The sequence below is a fragment of the Penaeus monodon genome, chromosome 42, assembly GCF_015228065.2.
Source record: "Penaeus monodon isolate SGIC_2016 chromosome 42, NSTDA_Pmon_1, whole genome shotgun sequence".
Taxonomy (NCBI): domain Eukaryota; kingdom Metazoa; phylum Arthropoda; class Malacostraca; order Decapoda; family Penaeidae; genus Penaeus; species Penaeus monodon.
This window is the reverse complement of record NC_051427.1, coordinates 25764148-25783720: the sequence shown is the minus strand read 5'-3', so window position 1 is coordinate 25783720 and position 19573 is coordinate 25764148. Positions and strand designations below refer to the sequence as shown.

At 39.4% G+C, this 19573-nt stretch overlaps 1 protein-coding gene and 2 pseudogenes across 1 annotated transcript; all 3 read right to left on the bottom strand.

Annotated features, from left to right (window-relative positions):
• Window positions 1-10435: 10435 nt before the first annotated feature.
• LOC119599243 lies at window positions 10436-11135 on the bottom strand (annotated as a pseudogene).
• Window positions 11136-13782: 2647 nt separating this feature from the next.
• Window positions 13783-14701, bottom strand: LOC119598954 (histidine-rich glycoprotein-like). Its single transcript, XM_037948663.1, has 2 exons — window positions 14606-14701; window positions 13783-14493 (listed from the first exon to the last, which is right to left on the bottom strand). Exons 1-2 carry the CDS (start codon window positions 14615-14617, stop codon window positions 14053-14055), a joined length of 453 nt encoding a protein of 150 aa, XP_037804591.1. The 5' UTR covers window positions 14618-14701; the 3' UTR covers window positions 13783-14052.
• Window positions 14702-17436: 2735 nt separating this feature from the next.
• Window positions 17437-18218, bottom strand: LOC119598953 (annotated as a pseudogene).
• Between the last annotated feature and the right edge of the window lie 1355 nt (window positions 18219-19573).

Here is a 19573-nt window from a genome sequence, read left to right as displayed (position 1 = left end):
TAAATTATAATATATATATATATATATATATATATATATATATATATATACATGTACATATATGTGTGTGTGTGTTCCCCTATCTATTGGTTTAATTATGTTCCTGTAGGTTGTATTTATGTATGTGTGTTTTTGTGTGTGTATGAATATCTGCATGTTCTTGATTATGCATGTATATATTATGTATGGATATATTATATTATGCATAAATGTATGTATGTATGTATACAAGTATATACATGCATCTATATATGTATATGTATAGTAAATAATTGTATATATATGCATATATATTCATGTGTGTGTGTATGTATATATTCATTTGTTTTATTTATGTGCATGCGTAAGTATGCATGTGTGCATGCATCTATATATGGAATTCCTGTCGAACAAATTGCAAAGAGCACAGCGAAGTGAAGAACAAGAAAACATAAAATATGCCGAAGGCCTTTCTAAGAAGCAATGCAGCGAATAGGCCTTCGGCATATTCGTGTGTTTTCCTGTTCTACCCTTCACTGTTCTATTTGCATGCATATACGTGTGTGTATACATGAATATATGATGGTAAATATATAAATATATATATATATATATATATATACATATATATATATATATATATATATATATATATATATATATATATATATTATATATATATATATATATATATATATATATATATATATATATATATATATATATATGTAATACCTCTCTTTATATATATATACATATGTGGATGGATGGATGTGTATATATATATATAGTATATACATACATATACATATATATACAGGTGTGTGTGTGCTTGTTTCAATATACATAGATGCAGTATAAATGAATTTGTGTTCATAAATATAAATGTGTATGTGTGTATGTTTATATATATACAAACACACATTTATATTTCTTTCTTGCCTTCATTATTGCTAAAAAAAATGGCTGGCAAAGAGCCAACAATGAAGGTAATAACGAATACATATGCAGTATACAGTACATATATGTATGTGCATATATATACACATATATACAGTATATATGCATATTTGTATATATATATATATACTGTATGCTGTGTATATAATCGCTATTAACTTCATTCTATCTAATTTTTTCTTGTTTCTTTGCCAGCCAGTTTTCTTTAGCAATACTGACGACAGGAAAGAAATACAAATGTAGGATCTTAATGCAAGCACCGTACGTTTTTGTATATGTTAGTTCTTCCTGATGCCATCCCTAACAAAACGTGTCTATGTGAGGAAGCGGCCTTCCATTTTTTCTGTAATTACTAATCAGGATTCTTAAATCATATTGTTTATTAAGATTGATTGTATCGTTTTAAGTTCATTTTCAAAATAACAGCCTTTAAGATAAACACCCAGTGACTTTGAACTAGGACCAAAATTACAATTGTAGTGTGGCTAGTCCCCACGCGCGACGTTATCTCGCGACGGCGAGCATCCTCGCCCGCGCGCTTCCCTGGTTGGGCAATTTGTACCTTCCCTGCCCAGCATTTTCCAACCTTTTACCCTAATCATTAGTAGTTTTTATTCTTGATTTTCGTTTTTTTTTTTTTTTGTTTGTTTGTTTTAGTTTACCCGTTGTGGTACATTTTCTTTGGTTCTCGTTTAACTTTAATTAACTTACCTTTTTACTTTTTAAATGCAGTTCTTTGTTGGCATGCCTAGTTTTAATTATCCATTGGTTTCCTTGTTTTATTCAATTGTAAATAAATCATATAAATGTTTTAACTATTAGGATGACCACTTTTACAAACATTATTTTTATCTATTATTTTACTCATGTTCATTATTGTGATTGTTTTATATTTTTATCATTTTAACTAAATTACTTATTATTTGTCAATTTATCAATAGGTTTTATTTTTATCAATTTTTAAACCTGTATATAGTGACGTCACCGTCACCCCTCACCCCCAATGACCGCGAAAAATAAACAGTTCGGTAGAGACCGCTGCAGAGACATGGTGTCTTTTTCTCCTTATTTTTCTGAGTGAAACCGGCTCGACGCCCAAAGGAGCTACAAAAGAGAAAAGTTAAGTCTGAGGTATCTTTGACTTGCATATAGGAGCTGGATGTGATCATGCTTTTATACAATAATAGTCATTAATAATTACGAGTGCTTTTCTTTGTTCAGGTTTTATGCTTCACTTTTACTTTACTTTTATACTGCACGTTTTGCTCGAGTTTAAAATTTGTTTTAAGTTTTCATTTTCTAGTATTTTAGCTTATTGTATTTTAATTTATTTTAACGTAATTCTTAAAGATGGTTTTGCTTTAGTTTTATTACTTCGTTGTGTTACGTTTTATCAAGCGACGGAGGGGGTAATGCTGGAACAAACCCACGCCAAAATAAGCTCCTCTGACCACGCTACCACCTCATGGGGCTTATACCAGGGATTTAAATAATTTACTTTATTTGCGTAAGGCGGCCCTGGTCATACCAATTGTTTTGATACACCACAGTTATTTTTGGTGGGCAGCGTCGGGATTTGTTCCAGTCTAAATCTCCTAATTCTCTCTCCGTCGATATACATCCAGCATAGTTTTTCCTGTTAGGTGTATAATGCATGTCTGTTTTAAGTAGATTGGTGAGCCACTTCGTTTTTCGGTGTTTTTGTTTTTGTTTTAAAGGCCTTTTACTCTCGCTTTGAGTTGTAATTTTTTTTAATGCTCATGTTTTTCAGTTTTTACTTTGTGCTTTCGCTTTGTGACTTTTAGTTTTCAATTTTTGGCCTTTACTTTTTAGCGTTTCCACTGTTTTGTAGTTTTAAGAGCTGTATAGTTTCATGTTTTAATCATCCTTTTACAGACTGGTTGTAAGTTTAGATTTTTTTTAAACCAGCTCGCTTAGCTAGGGATCTGGTGGCTCATTTTAATTTAGGGACTCTTTCTTATATATATTTTTTGTTTTGTTTCGTTTTCTTTAACCCATTTTATCTCAAGCAGCTTCCATCTCGGCCGTTTTCTTGTTTGTTTGTTTATTGCTCTGCTGTTTTTGGTTTTAGTGTTTTTATTGTTTACGGTTGCACCCTTGGGGTATTGTGTGGTTCACGGAAAGTATGCCAAGCGAGAAGGAGAGGCAAGAACGTTATAAGAAGCTCCAGGAGCGCCGCAATATGCCGTCAGACAGCTTGCCTGCATCCGGATCTTCGACCAGCCGATCCAATCCAGACGTCCGCCGAGCTGTTGAAGTGATGGAAGGCGAGATCTCAATGTTCTCAGAGATAATGGGCAAGATTAACGACCTCTTTGCTGAAGTGAGGGACTACCGCGAGAGAAACGACCTACGCCTGGAACAAGTTGAGGAAGCGATGCGTCACCGGGAAGCAGTTGCCCAGGAAGCCCCCTTAGCTAGTGACAATGACGATCGGCTGCGTGAGAGGGACGAGGTCATCCGGCAGCTGCGTGACCAGTTGCAGGAGCAGAGGCAGGAACTTGACTCGGTTCGACAAGAGCTCCAGGAAGCTCGGGGGCTCCACCATAACCATACAACGCGTGGGAGTGAGAGGGACCCAAACCTCCAGAATTCCTACCGCCAGTCACTCAGGCAGGATATGGAGTTTCAGGAGTCGCAGTCTCTTGCAACAGCAACCACAAGGCCTGTGTCTGAGGTACTTAGTCGTCCTGTGCCCAATGGAGGCATGCCACCTGTACCATCTACCACCAACCGTATGCAGGACATGCCTCTGCCACTTCCCTGTAACCGCCCGCCAGTTCCAGATTCTGCCCGCCACCAAATGTATCCACCTCAACCACAGTGGGACCAGATGCCAGCATCCTCCCATCAAAACCTTCCACCATCACAGTCTTCATCTGGGATTGTCAATTATGTGCTCTCCAAGGAAACTGTTCCACACTTCCGAGGAGATGCACCTGCCTCACAGCCACTCCGGAAGAACCAAGAAGTGGAGGGTTGGATCCGGGCGATAGAGAATATCGTCAAGCCACCTACATCTGAGGCCTACATCCAAGCAGCCCGGGCAAGCTGTCGAGGAGCAGCTGAACTGCTGGTAAACTCGCCACTTTTTGACAGCATTGGGGACTGGCAGTCTTTCAAAGCAGCACTACGAAACAAGTTCCGTGGGACATACACTTCTGCCGACTTCTACAAGGTGCTGTATGAGATCCGCATGTCCACGACCCAGGCACCCATGGATTTCTTCCTCCAACTCGAAGGGAATGTTTATCAGGGGTACAGGGATCACCCCGAGGCTGTTGGGGACCCTTCACAACTGGTGAAGAGGGTCTTCTTGAGTGGGCTTCCTACATGGCTGCGTGATTTTTTGGCTCTGAAGGAAGATGGGAGCCCATCCCAGATTGCTGAGGCGGCCCAACGTATCTGGAATTCTCGGCACGGAATCCACCACAGCAGCTACCAGTCTACTGGACCTGACCAGTTCACACAGCACTCAAGTCAACCTCCACGCACTCGTGATGTTTATGCCATGACTGTGTCAGCTCCACTCCCGTCACATCAACCTACTCTCCCTGTCCCAGACCATCACAAATGGTGTGTTTATCATCAGCTGCCAACCCATAATACATCTGAGTGTCGTGCAAGGGGAAGGAGGGAAGCTAGTTCCCCACTTACCAGCCGGCGCTGCTATGAGTGTCGCAACCCAGGACACTTCGCTAGGGAGTGCCCCTTTCGTCAGAGCCAGGGTAGTGATGCCCTCCAAACCCCTGGCAGAGATGAAACAGGGGGCATGTACCAAGGGCCCGACTCTCTCCCAGGAAGCAGTCGCCGCAGTGAAAGCCCTAGGCTCTGCAGGACGACCACTCGTGCCACTCAATGTTGATGGTGCCACTCTAATTGGTTTCATTGACACTGGGTCAGAGGCGACCATTATCAAATTGCGTACGCTTACTCTCCTTGATAAAGAGGGTTCCTTACACCGGAAGAACCCATCTAGAACTTTGAAAGGTGTCACTGACGAGGCACTGGATACCTTATGCGAAGTTACCCTTTCCTTTAACTTTGGCCCAACCAAAGTTAGCCATCAAGTTGCTGTGTGTGATGCGAAGTTTCCTGGAGATATCCTCCTGGGAATGGATCTACTCCGAAGGACGAGCTTCTGTCTCTCGTCCGGTGCTACAGAAAGTGAGGCCTCTCTCAGTATTGAAGGTCATACTTTTCCCGTCACCTATACCGACAACCCAACGCTGCGGATCAATGTAGTCAGCATCAACGATTCAGGTATAATGGGTACTGCAGACAGTCTCGATCCTCTAATGACTTCCATGGTCAATAAACCCTTTGTACACCTCCTTAACACGACAGAGCTCCCACCACACACTGGGTGTTTTGTAGAAGGTGTGATCAGCCGGTCTGGGCCCAATGACGGAGAAGTCATCATCTCACCAGAATCGTCAGCTGTGTGCATCTCGCCATATATGATCACCACTGCTTCAGAGCGTCACTGTCCTGTGTGGATGGTGAACGACACACCAAGAGTGGTGAGGTTGACCCAAGGTACACGATTGGGCACTGTAACTACGGTAGAGGAGGTTTTTGCTTCAAACCCAGCTACTACTGCACCTGATCCTTCTCCCACAAAGCCTGCCTCCTCGGAGCCTGATGCTGCAGATGGGGACTTCTGTTGGGAGCATGATGAATTTGACTATATTCATGGCTTGACTGACTTTGGGTATGAAGAGGGCTTAGACTTTGTCCCCGGGGAGCTGCCACCTTCTCAAGCCCTTGCAGCGATCACCATCACTGAGGATGATCAAGAACATAGGAAGGAAGGTGAGCAGAAATACAATCTGGAGCACCTTGACCAGACCCAATGCCAGGAGCTAAGGGACCTCCTATATCGCTACCAGGTCCTGTTTGATGGGGGGGAAACTGCAATTGGTCATGTACCAGGCATCCAACATAGGATCGAGACGGGGGATGCAGTACCAGTGTGCACTAGGCAATGGAGGCTCCCACAAGCAACGCGTGAGCTGATACGGAAGGAGTGTGACACTATGCTCAGTGCGGGTGTCATTGAGCCATCCTCCTCACCGTGGCTCAGCCCAGTTGTCCTTGTACGGAAAAAGGGAGGTGCCCTACGCTTTTGTGTCGACTACAGAAAGGTCAATGCAGTCACCACCGCAGACACCTATCCCTTGCCCAGAATTGACGAAATGATAGATGAACTAGGCCCCACAGACACCTTCACCACACTTGATGCCAGAGCTGCTTATTGGAGCATTGAGGTACAGGAGGAAGACCGAGCAAAGACTGCCTTCTCTGACGGATATCGGCTCTTCCAGTTTTGCCGACTACCCTTTGGACTTAGCACAGCACCCACAACATTCCAGAGGACCATGAATTTAGTCCTATCACCAGTCCTCGGACGTCACACACTGGCCTATCTGGATGATATTGTGGTTTACTCCAAGGGCTTTGCTCAGCACTTACTGGACTTGGAGGAAACCTTGAAACTCCTAGTTGCCGCAGGACTCAAGCTAAATGCAGAGAAGTGCAGCTTTGCAGCAACAACAATAAATTTCCTAGGTTTCACGATATCACCTGATGGTGTGGCGCCAGATCACAGCAAAGTGGCAGCCATCGCAGACACTCCAGCCCCCCGCACAGTGAAAGAAATTCGTAGGTTCCTTGGGGCTACAGGCTTTTTCCGTCGGCATATTGAGGGGTATGCTACCATTGCCGCACCCCTTCATTTACTCCTTAAAAAAGGGCAGCATTGGAAATGGGATGTAGAGCAACAGCAAGCCTTTGAAGAGCTGAAGTCGAGACTAGTGTCAGCGCCCGTGCTCAAGCAACCAGACTTCACTCGGCAGTTTGAACTGCACACAGATGCCAGCAGCATTGCACTTGGGGCTGCCCTCATCCAGAGAGACGACCAGGGAGCACCGCAGGCCATCGCATACTACAGCAGGAAGTTACGAGATCCTGAGACCCGCTACCCAGCCATAGATTGTGAAGCATTGGCAGTTGTCGAAGGCGTGCGTGTGTTCGACCCATATCTCTACGGTCGTAAGTTCCTAGTACTGACTGATCACCGCCCTCTGACTCATATATTTAAACATCGAACCAAGTCACCAAGAATGACCCGCTATGCACATGACCTTTCTTTTTACGACTTTGATATCCGCTACAAAGAGGGCCCGACAAATTATGTACCCGACCTGTTGTCAAGACAGGTCGCTTCAATCAACATCAATGAACTTTCCCCACAGGAACTTGCTACTGAGCAGCGACAGGACCCCAAGTTCCGAGAAATCTTGTCATTTTTGATGGAGGGAGCCGTGCCTAAGAAGAAGCCACCGCTCTCATTGTCGGAGTTTGAGGTTCAGGATGGGGTACTTTACCATCTGAAACACCTGCCTGACAAGATCCTGTATCAGCTGTGCGTTCCAGACAAGTTGCGTAATTCAGCCATGCAAGCAGCTCACACCCCTCCACTGGCAATGCATCCTGGGATTCATAAGACCTATGAAAATCTTCGCAACATGTTTTTCTGGTCCAACATGCTGCGTGACGTTCGCCGTTTTGTGGAGCAGTGTTTGAATTGTCAGCAGTCCCGTGGTATTCAACAGCGTGTTCCAATGGCTCAGGCTCCTCTTGCACTTTACCCTTTGGAGAGGGTATCCATGGACATCCTGGATCTTGCTCAAGCACCAATGAGATGGGCTTTAACAATCCTCGACCAGCATTCCAGGTTTATCCAGATCGTCCCCCTTAAGGATACCACCGCATCACGCATACACCATGCTTTTCTAGAAAATTGGGTCACTTACTTTGGTCCACCTCGGGTCATTCAAACCGACAATGGCCGCCAGTTTATCTCCCAGTTGTTTGCCGAGATGGTTGAAATGATTCGTGCCTCGCATCATTTTACCATACGCTACCACCCTCAAGCTAATGGAATGGTAGAGCGCACGAATCGGGTGGTGAAAGCTGCCCTGACTGCTGTTGTAGGAGACCGTCCTGGAGACTGGCACAAGCACATCCCCGAATTACGTCTTGCTCTGAACTCTGCAATCCATCGCTCAACAGGGGAGCAGCCCCTCTATCTTCTGACTGGGAGGCACGCATACTTTCCAGTAGGACTGACAAATGGTGCCATATTTGCTGACAACGATAACCTACAGGAGCGCCTGAAGACAGCTCGCCGTGCAGCTGTGACAGCTTCCAGGGATGCCAGAGGGGTCTACCAGAGGTCCTACAACCGGCAAGCCCGAGGGACTTTCATTCCTGATGTCGGTCAACTGGTGTGGTTCAAAGAAATGGTCCCTCGTCCTCTTGGGCCAAAGTGGCAGGGCCCTGCTAGAGTCTCTAAACGATTTGGTCCTGTATCATTTGAAGTCCAAGACCTAGATTCTGGGAAAGTTCTCCGAGCACATCTTAATCACCTACGCCCATACCACCCACCAGAAGAGCTGTCGTATGCTGATGATGAAGATGGCAGGCCCGAAACCGATGATGTCTTACATGAAGACCCTGCGGTAGCCCTTTTGACTACCTTTGTTCGACATCCACTCTTCACGGCTGACATCAAAGAAGGAGTTGGTGAAACATACTAGGGACCTCAACATTTGTGCGCCTTTGGCCCAGTGCCACACAAATATGAGGAGTGCTGTTAGCTACTTGTTTGGTACATTGGTATCTATTCCAAGCTGCTAATGCCTGGGACTGGACAAGAGGACCGATGCGATAGGGACCTCAACATCTGTGCGTTCTTGGCCCAGTGCCACACAGATTTGAGGACTGCTGTTAGTTGTGCTAGGGACTCCGCTGCTGGTGAGTCATTGGCCTAGTGCCACATTGGACAAGAGGACTGATGCGATAGGGACCTCAAATCTGTGCGTTCTTGGCCCAGTGCCACGCAGATTTGAGGACTGCTGTTAGTTGTGCTAGGGACTCTGCTGCTGGTGAGCCATTGGCCTAGTGCCGCATTGGAGCAGAGATGTTCTTTCGTTTTTATGTATTAACCTTGTTTCTAATTGTTTTACTTTACCAAATTCCCTCATTTTATTCTAATCTTTTACTGATTTTATTGTATAAAATTGTGATCACTTTTATTTCCATGTCCACTCCTACATGTCTGTCAAGACTCAGGCTGCTTTTATCTTCCAGGTCTCCCTGTTCGCTTCGACCCAGGGCGGGGGAGGAAATCTGTAGTGTGGCTAGTCCCCCACGCTCGACGTTATCTCGCGACGGCGAGCATCCTCGCCCGCGCGCTTCCCTGGTCGGGCAATTTGTACCTTCCCTGCCCAGCATTTTCCAACCTTTTACCCTAATCATTAGTAGTTTTTATTCTTGATTTTCGTTTTTTTTTTGTTTGTTTGTTTGTTTTAGTTTACCCGTTGTGGTACATTTTCTTTGGTTCTCGTTTAACTTTAATTAACTTACCTTTTTACTTTTTAAATGCAGTTCTTTGTTGGCATGCCTAGTTTTAATTATCCATTGGTTTCCTTGTTTTATTCAATTGTAAATAAATCATATAAATGTTTTAACTATTAGGATGACCACTTTTACAAACATTATTTTTATCTATTATTTTACTCATGTTCATTATTGTGATTGTTTTATATTTTTATCATTTTAACTAAATTACTTATTATTTGTCAATTTATCAATAGGTTTTATTTTTATCAATTTTTAAACCTGTATATAGTGACGTCACCGTCACCCCTCACCCCCCAATGACCGCGAAAAATAAACAGTTCGGTAGAGACCGCTGCAGAGACATGGTGTCTTTTTCTCCTTATTTTTCTGAGTGAAACCGGCTCGACGCCCAAAGGAGCTACAAAAGAGAAAAGTTAAGTCTGAGGTATCTTTGACTTGCATATAGGAGCTGGATGTGATCATGCTTTTATACAATAATAGTCATTAATAATTACGAGTGCTTTTCTTTGTTCAGGTTTTATGCTTCACTTTTACTTTACTTTTATACTGCACGTTTTGCTCGAGTTTAAAATTTGTTTTAAGTTTTCATTTTCTAGTATTTTAGCTTATTGTATTTTAATTTATTTTAACGTAATTCTTAAAGATGGTTTTGCTTTAGTTTTATTACTTCGTTGTGTTACGTTTTATCAAGCGACGGAGGGGGTAATGCTGGAACAAACCCACGCCAAAATAAGCTCCTCTGACCACGCTACCACCTCATGGGGCTTATACCAGGGATTTAAATAATTTACTTTATTTGCGTAAGGCGGCCCTGGTCATACCAATTGTTTTGATACACCACACAATGATCCACAGTTCTAGTAACTTTTACATTTTCTGACTGTCAGTTACCTATTTGTGTTTCGTTGCTTGTATAGTTCACTTACATATCAATGTATTTCTCTGTTTCATCTTTTCTGTAGTTTCTAATCAGGATTCTTTAATAATAAATGTTATTCATTTAGTTTGACTTTCTTATTTAAAGTTATTTTTTTATCACATAACATCATGGCATATAAATTACCAATGCCTTCTTAGTGGTGAGGGCGGTAACCGTAACCATAGTAGGCTCCGTTATGGTAGGGACGGTACACGGACTGGTAGTGGCGAACATAGATGAAACTAGGATCAGCTTCTTGCTCGGCAGATCTCTTGTAATGGCTTTGGGTATAGGGGGTGTATTGGTAGGAGTGGTAATGCACGGGGTAATATGGCCTATAGCTGTATCTGGCTTCAGCCTCAGCAACAGAATCAGCGGACCTCTTGTGGTTGTGGTGGACACAGTGACCACGACTTGGCTCCGCCTCTCGCTTCTCCACCTCAGAAGCGCAAGCGGCAGCCACCAGAAGCACAAACGCTTATATTATATATGTGCATATGTATATATATTATGCATGCTTGTATGTATATATGCATATATTTGTATATGATATGCTAGGCGCGAATAAATTCCATGGGAGTGGGTTGATTCTATTTACAATTACATTATACATTACATTATGTTATAAATCCAACATATATGTATATATGTATATATATATACATATATGTGTGTGTGTGCCGTATATTTACATTTACAGGTACACACACACGCACACACACACACACATATATATATATATATATACTTGTGTATCTATGTAGCTCTTAATGCCTTTTGCAACAGGTCCTTGTACTGGACCTTGGGGCACAGTTAGCAAGAACATGTGTTCAAGCAGCAGGCATACTGTGAGACCAGCATGAGACCTGTTACCTGTACAATTCAGTGCTCGCCTCCCCGTGGACGGTCTTGCCCAACGAGCTGTTTCTTCCCTAAAACCCCGGTTAGAGAATGCCGCTAGCTAGGAAGGCGTGGCCCCATTGATCAGATCTGTTATGAGGATCTAGAGATGGGCCGAGCACGTGCTGGAGGTGAATGGTGGATGTGGCTATACGTCCCTGTCGCCGTCAGTCCCACTGATTATTTGACTTATTGCATGTACTCAAGAATTCTGGAGATGTTACAGGATAAAATTGATAGATGCAGTATAAATGAATTTGTGTTCATAAATATAAATGTGTATGTGTGTATGTTTATATATATACAAACACACATTTATATTTCTTTCTTGCCTTCATTATTGCTAAAAAATGGCTGGCAAAGAACCAACAATGAAGTTAATAACGAATACATATGCAGTATACAGTACATATATGTATGTATATATATACACATATATACAGTATATATGCATATTTCTATATATATATACTGTATACTGTATATATAATCGCTATTAACTTCATTCTATCTAATTGTAGGTTGGCCATAACTAATTGTTTTCTTGTTTCTTTGCCAGCCAGTTTTCATTAGCAATACTGACGACAGGAAAGAAATACAAATGTAGGATCTTAATGCAAGCACCGTACGTTTTTGTATCTGTTAGTTCTTCCTGATGCCATCCCTAACAAAACGTGTTGATGTGAGGAAGCGGCCTTCCATTTTTTCTGTAATTACTAATCAGGATTCTTAAATCATGTTTTTTATTTAGATTGATTGTATCGTTTTAAGTTCATTTTCAAAATAACAGTCTTTAAGATAACCTCAGTGAATATAAACACCCAGTGACTTAGAACTAGGACCAAAATTACAATGATCCACAGTTCTAGTAACTTTTACATTTTCTGACTGTCAGTTACCTATTTGTGTTTCGTTGCTTGTATAGTTCACTTACATATCAATGTTTCTCTATTTCATCTTTTCTGTAGTTATTTAAAGTTATTTTTTTTAATCACTTAACATTATGGCATGTAAATTCCCAATGCCTTATTAGTGGTGAGGGCGGTAACCGTAACCATAGTGAGCTCCGTTATGGTAGGGACGGTACACGGACTGATAGTGGCGACCATAGATGAAACTAGGATCAGCTTCTTGCTCGGCAGATCTCTTGTAATGGCTTTGGGTATAGGGAGTGTATTGGTAGGAGTGGTAATGCACTGGGTAATATGGCCTGTAGCCGTAACTGGCTTCAGTCTCAGCAACAGGGTCAGCGGACCTCTTGTGGAAACGGTGGTAGGGGTGGTAGTAGGCGTGGTGGTGGATACCATGGCACGACGTGGCTCCGCCTCTCGCTTCTCCACCTCAGAAGCACGTGATAAGCAGCATCCACCACAAGCACAAACGCTTATATCATATATGTACATATGTATATATATTGTGCATGCTTGTATGTATATATACATATATTTGTATATGACAAGCTAGGAGCGAATGAATTCCATGGGAGTGGTTTGATTCTATTTACAATTATGGTTACTTGTTCTTTTTCTCAACTGCATTTACAATTAATGCTAGTTACGATTACAGCATTTCTTCTCATGGTAATCCATAAAATAAACTAGACGATGATTAATTGAATATATAGTCCACACGCACACACACACACACACACACACAAACACACGTGTACGTGTATAATAAATTATATTATAAATGCAACATATATATATGTACATACATATATATGTGTGTGTGTGTGTGTGTGTGTGTGCAGTGTGTATACATTTACAGGTACACACACACACGCGCGCACACACACACACACACACACACACACACACACACACACACACACACATATATATATATATATATATATATATATATATATATATATATTGTATATAGTCATTTATATATTATTACACAAACACACATACACATATATCTATACATATATATGTGTGTGTGTGTGTGTGTGTTTGAACACACCTACACACATACACAAATATATATTTATATACTTGTGTGTCTATATAGCACTTAATGCCTTTTGCTACAGGTCCTTGTACCGGACCATGAGGCACAGTTAGCAAGAACATGTGTTCAAGCAGCAAGCATACCGTGATACCGGCATAAGACCTGCTACTTGTACAATTCAATGCTCGCCTCCCCGTGGACGGTCTTGCCCAAAGAACTGTTTCTTCCCGAAAACCCCGGTTAGAAGAAGCCGCTAGCTCGGAAGGCGTGACTTGGCCCCATTGATCAGATCTGTTATGAGGACCTAGAGATGGACCGAGCACGTGCTGGAGGTGAATGGTGGATGTGGCTATGCGTCCCTGTCGCCGTCAGTCCCACCGATTATTTGACTCATTACATGTACTCAAGAATTCTGGAGATGTTACAGGATAAAATTGATTTAACAGTACCTTAAAATGTTTGTGGAAAATATAATTTCTGTAAAGAATAATACTTATCCATATATCGAAACGTCATATTATATATATACATATATATATCAGATCCACAAGTACCTATGTCTGTTTATCTGTAAATGTTCAGTGTGTCAGTGTGTAATTTGCATGGTGTGATTTGTAATTATGCTTAAAAAGAAAAGGAAAAAAAACAATATCAAGTAAAATACACTTAAATAGAATTCCCTAGTTGTGATTAAATTTCTGACTGTCATAGTTCCCTATTGTGTCATTTGGTTGTTTATATAATTGACTTTCGCTAACATGTTCCATTTTCTTATTAGGATTTTTAAATCATAAACAAAATATATTTATATTGATTTTATTTCAATATGAATTTTCAAAATAAACCTCTCTTAGATACATTCAGGTCATATTAACTCCAATAGATTAGTGGTGGTGAGCGCGGTAACCGTAACCATAGTGAACTCCGCTATGGGACGGGTGGTGGTGGCCATAAAGGAAATCAGGATCAGCTTCTGGCTCGGCAGATCTCTTGTAGTGGCTGTGAGTATAGGGGGTGTATTGGTAGGAGTGATAGTGCACGGGATGGTATGACCTGTAGCCGTAACTGGCTTCAGCCTCAGCAACGGGGTCAGCAGATCTCTTGTGGTGACGGTAGACGGGAGGAATGTAGGGGTGTGGGCGGTAGTAGTTGGACGAGCCGTAAGTGGGCTCTGCTTCGGCCTCAGCTTCAGCCGACCTCTTGTGGTAGGGGTGGTAGTAGGTGCGGTGGTGAAGACCGTAACCATTGCTGTAGCCACGACTTGGCTCCGCCTCTCGCTTCTCCACCTCAGAAGCGCAAGCGGCAGCCACCAACACCACAAACACCTAAGGATACACAATGTTAAATTAAACACTTATTTTAGAAATCACTCAATGTACAAATTAAACATCGTTAATCCTGCTCACAGAACAGTGAACACGCCGAAACTCTACCTACCAAGTACTTCATCTCTGCAGGATTGGTGAGACGGAACAGGGCGATGTGACTCCGGCAATGCGTCTGGCTCCTTATATACCTCTTCCCACACAGGACCTTGACGAAACGCCGACAAGTCAGTACATTACAAAAATAGAAACTGACTTCAAGTAACACACGCCCACATGATATGAAGGACCCGTCTTCAGGTCTTAGTCATTCATCCTCATTAACCTCATACATGCGACTAACACATCTGCGAACTTCCGAAGTCCAACTTTTTACGCGCAAAAATAAACAGATCAATTGATATACACCAGCTTTATATATATATATGAACATATTCATTTATTATTTTATTCATGTGCCTGTGTATATATGCATGTATGCGTTTTTCTTTGCATGTATTCAGGTTCTTGAATAGGCATGTATTTGATATGTAGATAAGTATACAATATGCATGCATGTATGTAAATAGGTATGAATATGTGTATCTATACGTGTGTATATATATATGTATATATACATGTATATTAATTTATTGGTATATTGATGTACCTACGTATGTATGCATGTATGCATGCATCTAAATGTGTGTATATATACGTGAATATATACATATATGAATATTTACATATGTGTATATATATACAGCATGAATTCGTATGTATATTTATTTATATATGTGTATATATAAGAAAAGTTATACATGATATATCACATACATATGCTAACACACATACACACATCTATATGTGTGTGTCTATATGTGTGCATATTATATATATACATATATACATATATCTACATATATTATGTATGTATGTATATAGAATATATATATATATATATATATATATATATATATATATATATATATATATATATATATATATATATATATATATATGTTTATCTGTGTATATATATCCATATAAATATATACGGTATAAATGAATGTGTATATAATATAAATAAACAAATAGATATATACATATATGCATATGTATATACATATGCATGTACATATACATATATATGAATATATATATGTATGTAAGGAAGCATAAATATATATATATATATATATATATATATATATATATATATATATATATATATATATATATATATACACGTGTATGTGTGTGTGTGTGCTTATTAACTTAATTCTATCTAATTGTAGGTTAGAATATACACAACAAATATACACATATATACATATTTATATACATATGCATATACAAATACATATATATATATATATATATATATATATATATATATATATATATATGAATATATATATATATATATATATATATATATATATATATATATATATATATATGTGTGTGTGTGTGTGTGTGTGTGTGTGTGTGTGTGTGTGTCTGTGTGTGTGTGTATACCGTATACTCTGTATATATGATCGTTATTAACTTTCCATATATATTTTTTTTTCTTTTTTTTGCCAGCCAGCAATACTGACGACGGGAAAGAAATACAAATGTAGAGTCTTAATATAAGCACTATATGTTTTTGTATCTGTTAGTTCTTCCTGATATCATCCCTAACAAAACGTGTCTAGGAAGCACTGAGATTTCTACTTTAAGCTTTCTCTGGAATAAATTTACAGGTACCGACAAGCTAAACTCGAGTAAATTCCACTGCTTTGGGTCGCTTACATTAATAATTAGGAATGTGTTTTTTCTCAACTATGATCACAGATGCAGGCTACAATTACAAGAACAGCAGTCGGTGTTTCATGACGTTTCTTCACATGGTCGTCTCCAGAATAAAGCCTAGTTTAATCACATATATTGTTATATTCCAAACAAGAACTGCTAGGTGCCCTTCAAGACAAAACTCTTTGGAAATGCCAACTTCAAATACAAACTTCAATTGCTTATCAATTGCCACTTTCAGTCAAGGAGAGTGAAAGTTTAAACTTCTTTAAATCCTGTTTAGAAAAGATATTTACTGACTAGATACCAATTCCCAATGACTGTGATATTGCTGTGATATTCATATTGTATATTGTAAGGTGCCTGACTGAGAGCTTTTCTCTCAAGTAGGTTCAGCTTTCTCTGTAAAAATCTGTACATATATTCTGTGTATTATTTGACTTAAGTAAACATTATCTTCATCTGTGGAATTTATTAGAATTCTTAAATAATAAACAAAAATATAAGCAAAGAATGTCAGGTACGTCAGTACTTAGCTTATTATCTTCTGTGATCGCCTCTCGTTGTTCGCTTGGAATATGGCGACAATTCCGGTTTTTATCACTGGGGATTGAACGTAAAACACTCGCTGACTGTCTTGACCAACTCTTTATTGTTTGAAAAATCTTGTTTACATTGCCTCGGTGACGTCAGAGGCAAACATTTTTTTAAATATTTCCATTAAACAAATATACTTAAAACATACAAATAAAAATGGGTAAAAGTAAAATGAAAAGCACAGAAATAAAAATTATAGAAAAAGAAAGGCGATGTGCTTAAAAGAAAGAGTAAAGGAAATGTATAAAACGTTTCCCCTTAAACTCAAAATCAGAATGAAGTAAAAACGAGACCTTAAAAGTTTACAGAATGTTTCAAGTACTAAAAAGAATAAAAGCTAATATAAATAATTTCATTAGAATGTCTCGGTATTAAGTTACATAATAAATTACCTAAATTAAATAATACACTTACAGAAAACCAGATAAAAAGGGGAGAAAAAAATAAAACAAAAAAGATTAAAAACGACAAAATCATACAAAATAAAAGAAAACGAGAAAATTGACAGCCAGCGACCATCAAAGGCCACCTTATAGTTTCTTATTAGGATTTTTAAAATCATAAACAAAATATATTTATATTGATTTTATTTCAATATGAATGTTCAAAATAAACCTCTTTTAGATACATTCAGGCCATATTAACTCCCTTAGTGGTGGTGAGCGCGGTAACCGTAACCATAGTGAGCTCCGCTATGGGACGGGTGGTGGTGGCCATAAAGGAAATCAGGATCAGCTTCTGGCTCGGCAGATCTCTTGTAGTGGCTGTGAGTATAAGGGGTGTATTGGTAGGAGTGATAGTGCACGGGATGGTACGACCTGTAACCGTAACTGGCTTCAGCCTCAGCAACGGGGTCCGCGGACCTCTTGTAGTGATGGTGGACAGAGGGAATGTAGTGGTGAGTTTGGGAGCTGTAGGAATAGGGGCGGTAGTAGTTGGAGGGGCTGTAAGAGGGCTCTGCCTCGGCCTCAGGCTCAGCGGACCTCTTGTAGTGATGGTGGATGTAAGGAGTGTTGTGGTAACCGTAGGGACGGTAGTAGCCGGATAGTGGTAAGAACCATACGAAGGATCAGCTTCGGCCTCAGGCTCAGCGGACCTTTTGTGGTAGGTGTGGTAGGGGCGGTAATAGGCGTGGCGGTGGACACCGTAGCCATAGCTTGGCTCCGCCTCTCGCTTCTCCACCTCAGAAGCGCAAGCGGCAGCCACCACGACCACAAACACCTGCAAAAAAATGTCAAATCAAACACGCATTTAAGAAGTCAGTCACTTTGCAAAATTAACATTAATGAACATGCCGAAAGCCTACATACCAAGTACTTCATCTCTGCAGGATTGGTGAGACGGAACAGGGCGATGTGACTCCGCAATGCGTCTGGCTCCTTATATACCTGCTCCCACGCAAGACCTTCACAGAACACCAAGTCAGTCCATTGCAAAAATAGAAACTGGCTTTGAGTAGAGCACGCCCACATGATATGAAGATCCCGCCTAAAGACACATATCGACTTATGTACAACAGATTTATACATATATATATATATATATATATATATATATATATATATATATATATATGTATGTATGTATGTATGTATATGTGTGTGTGTTCCCCTATCTATTGGTTTAATTATGTTCCTGTAGGTTGTATATATGTATGTGTGTTTTTGTGTGTGTATGAATACCTGCATGTTCTTGAATATGCATGTATATGTTATGTATGGATATATTATATTATGCATAAATGTATGTATGTATGTATACAAGTATATACATGCATCTATATATGTATATGTATATGTAAATAATTGTATATATATGCATATATATTTATGTGTGTATGTATGTATATATTCATTTGTTTTATTTATGTGCATGCGTAAGTATGCATGTGTGCATGCATCTATATATGGAATTCCTGTCGAACAAATTGCAAAGAGCACAACGAAGTGAAGAACAAGAAAAAAAATATGCCGAAGGCCTTTTTAACAAGCAATGCAGCGAAAAGGCCTTCGGCATATTCGTGTGTTTTCCTGTTCTTCCCTTCGCTGTTCTATTTGCATGCATATACGTGTGTGTATACATGAATATATGATGGTAAGTATATATATATATATGTATATATATATATATATATATATATATATATATATATATATATATATATATATAATGTTTGTGTATATGTGTATATATAAACATATGAAACATATAACACATACACATACCTATACTCACAAAAATACACACACACATATATATATAATATATATATATATATGAGTGTAATACCTCTCTCTCTTTATATATATACATATGTGGATGGATGGATGTATATGTATATATAGTATATACATACATATACATATATATACAGGTGTGTGTGTGCTTGTTTCAATATACATAGATGCAGTATAAATGAATTTGTGTTCATAAATATAAATGTGTATGTGTGTATGTTTATATATATACAAACACATTTATATTTCTTTCTTGCCTTCATTATTGCTAAAAAATGGCTGGCAAAGAACCAACAATGAAGTTAATAACGAATACATATGCAGTATACAGTACATATATGTATGTGTATATATATACACATATATACAGTATATATGCATATTTGTATATATATATATATATATATATATATATATATATATATATATATATATATATATATACTGTATACTGTATATATAATCGCTAT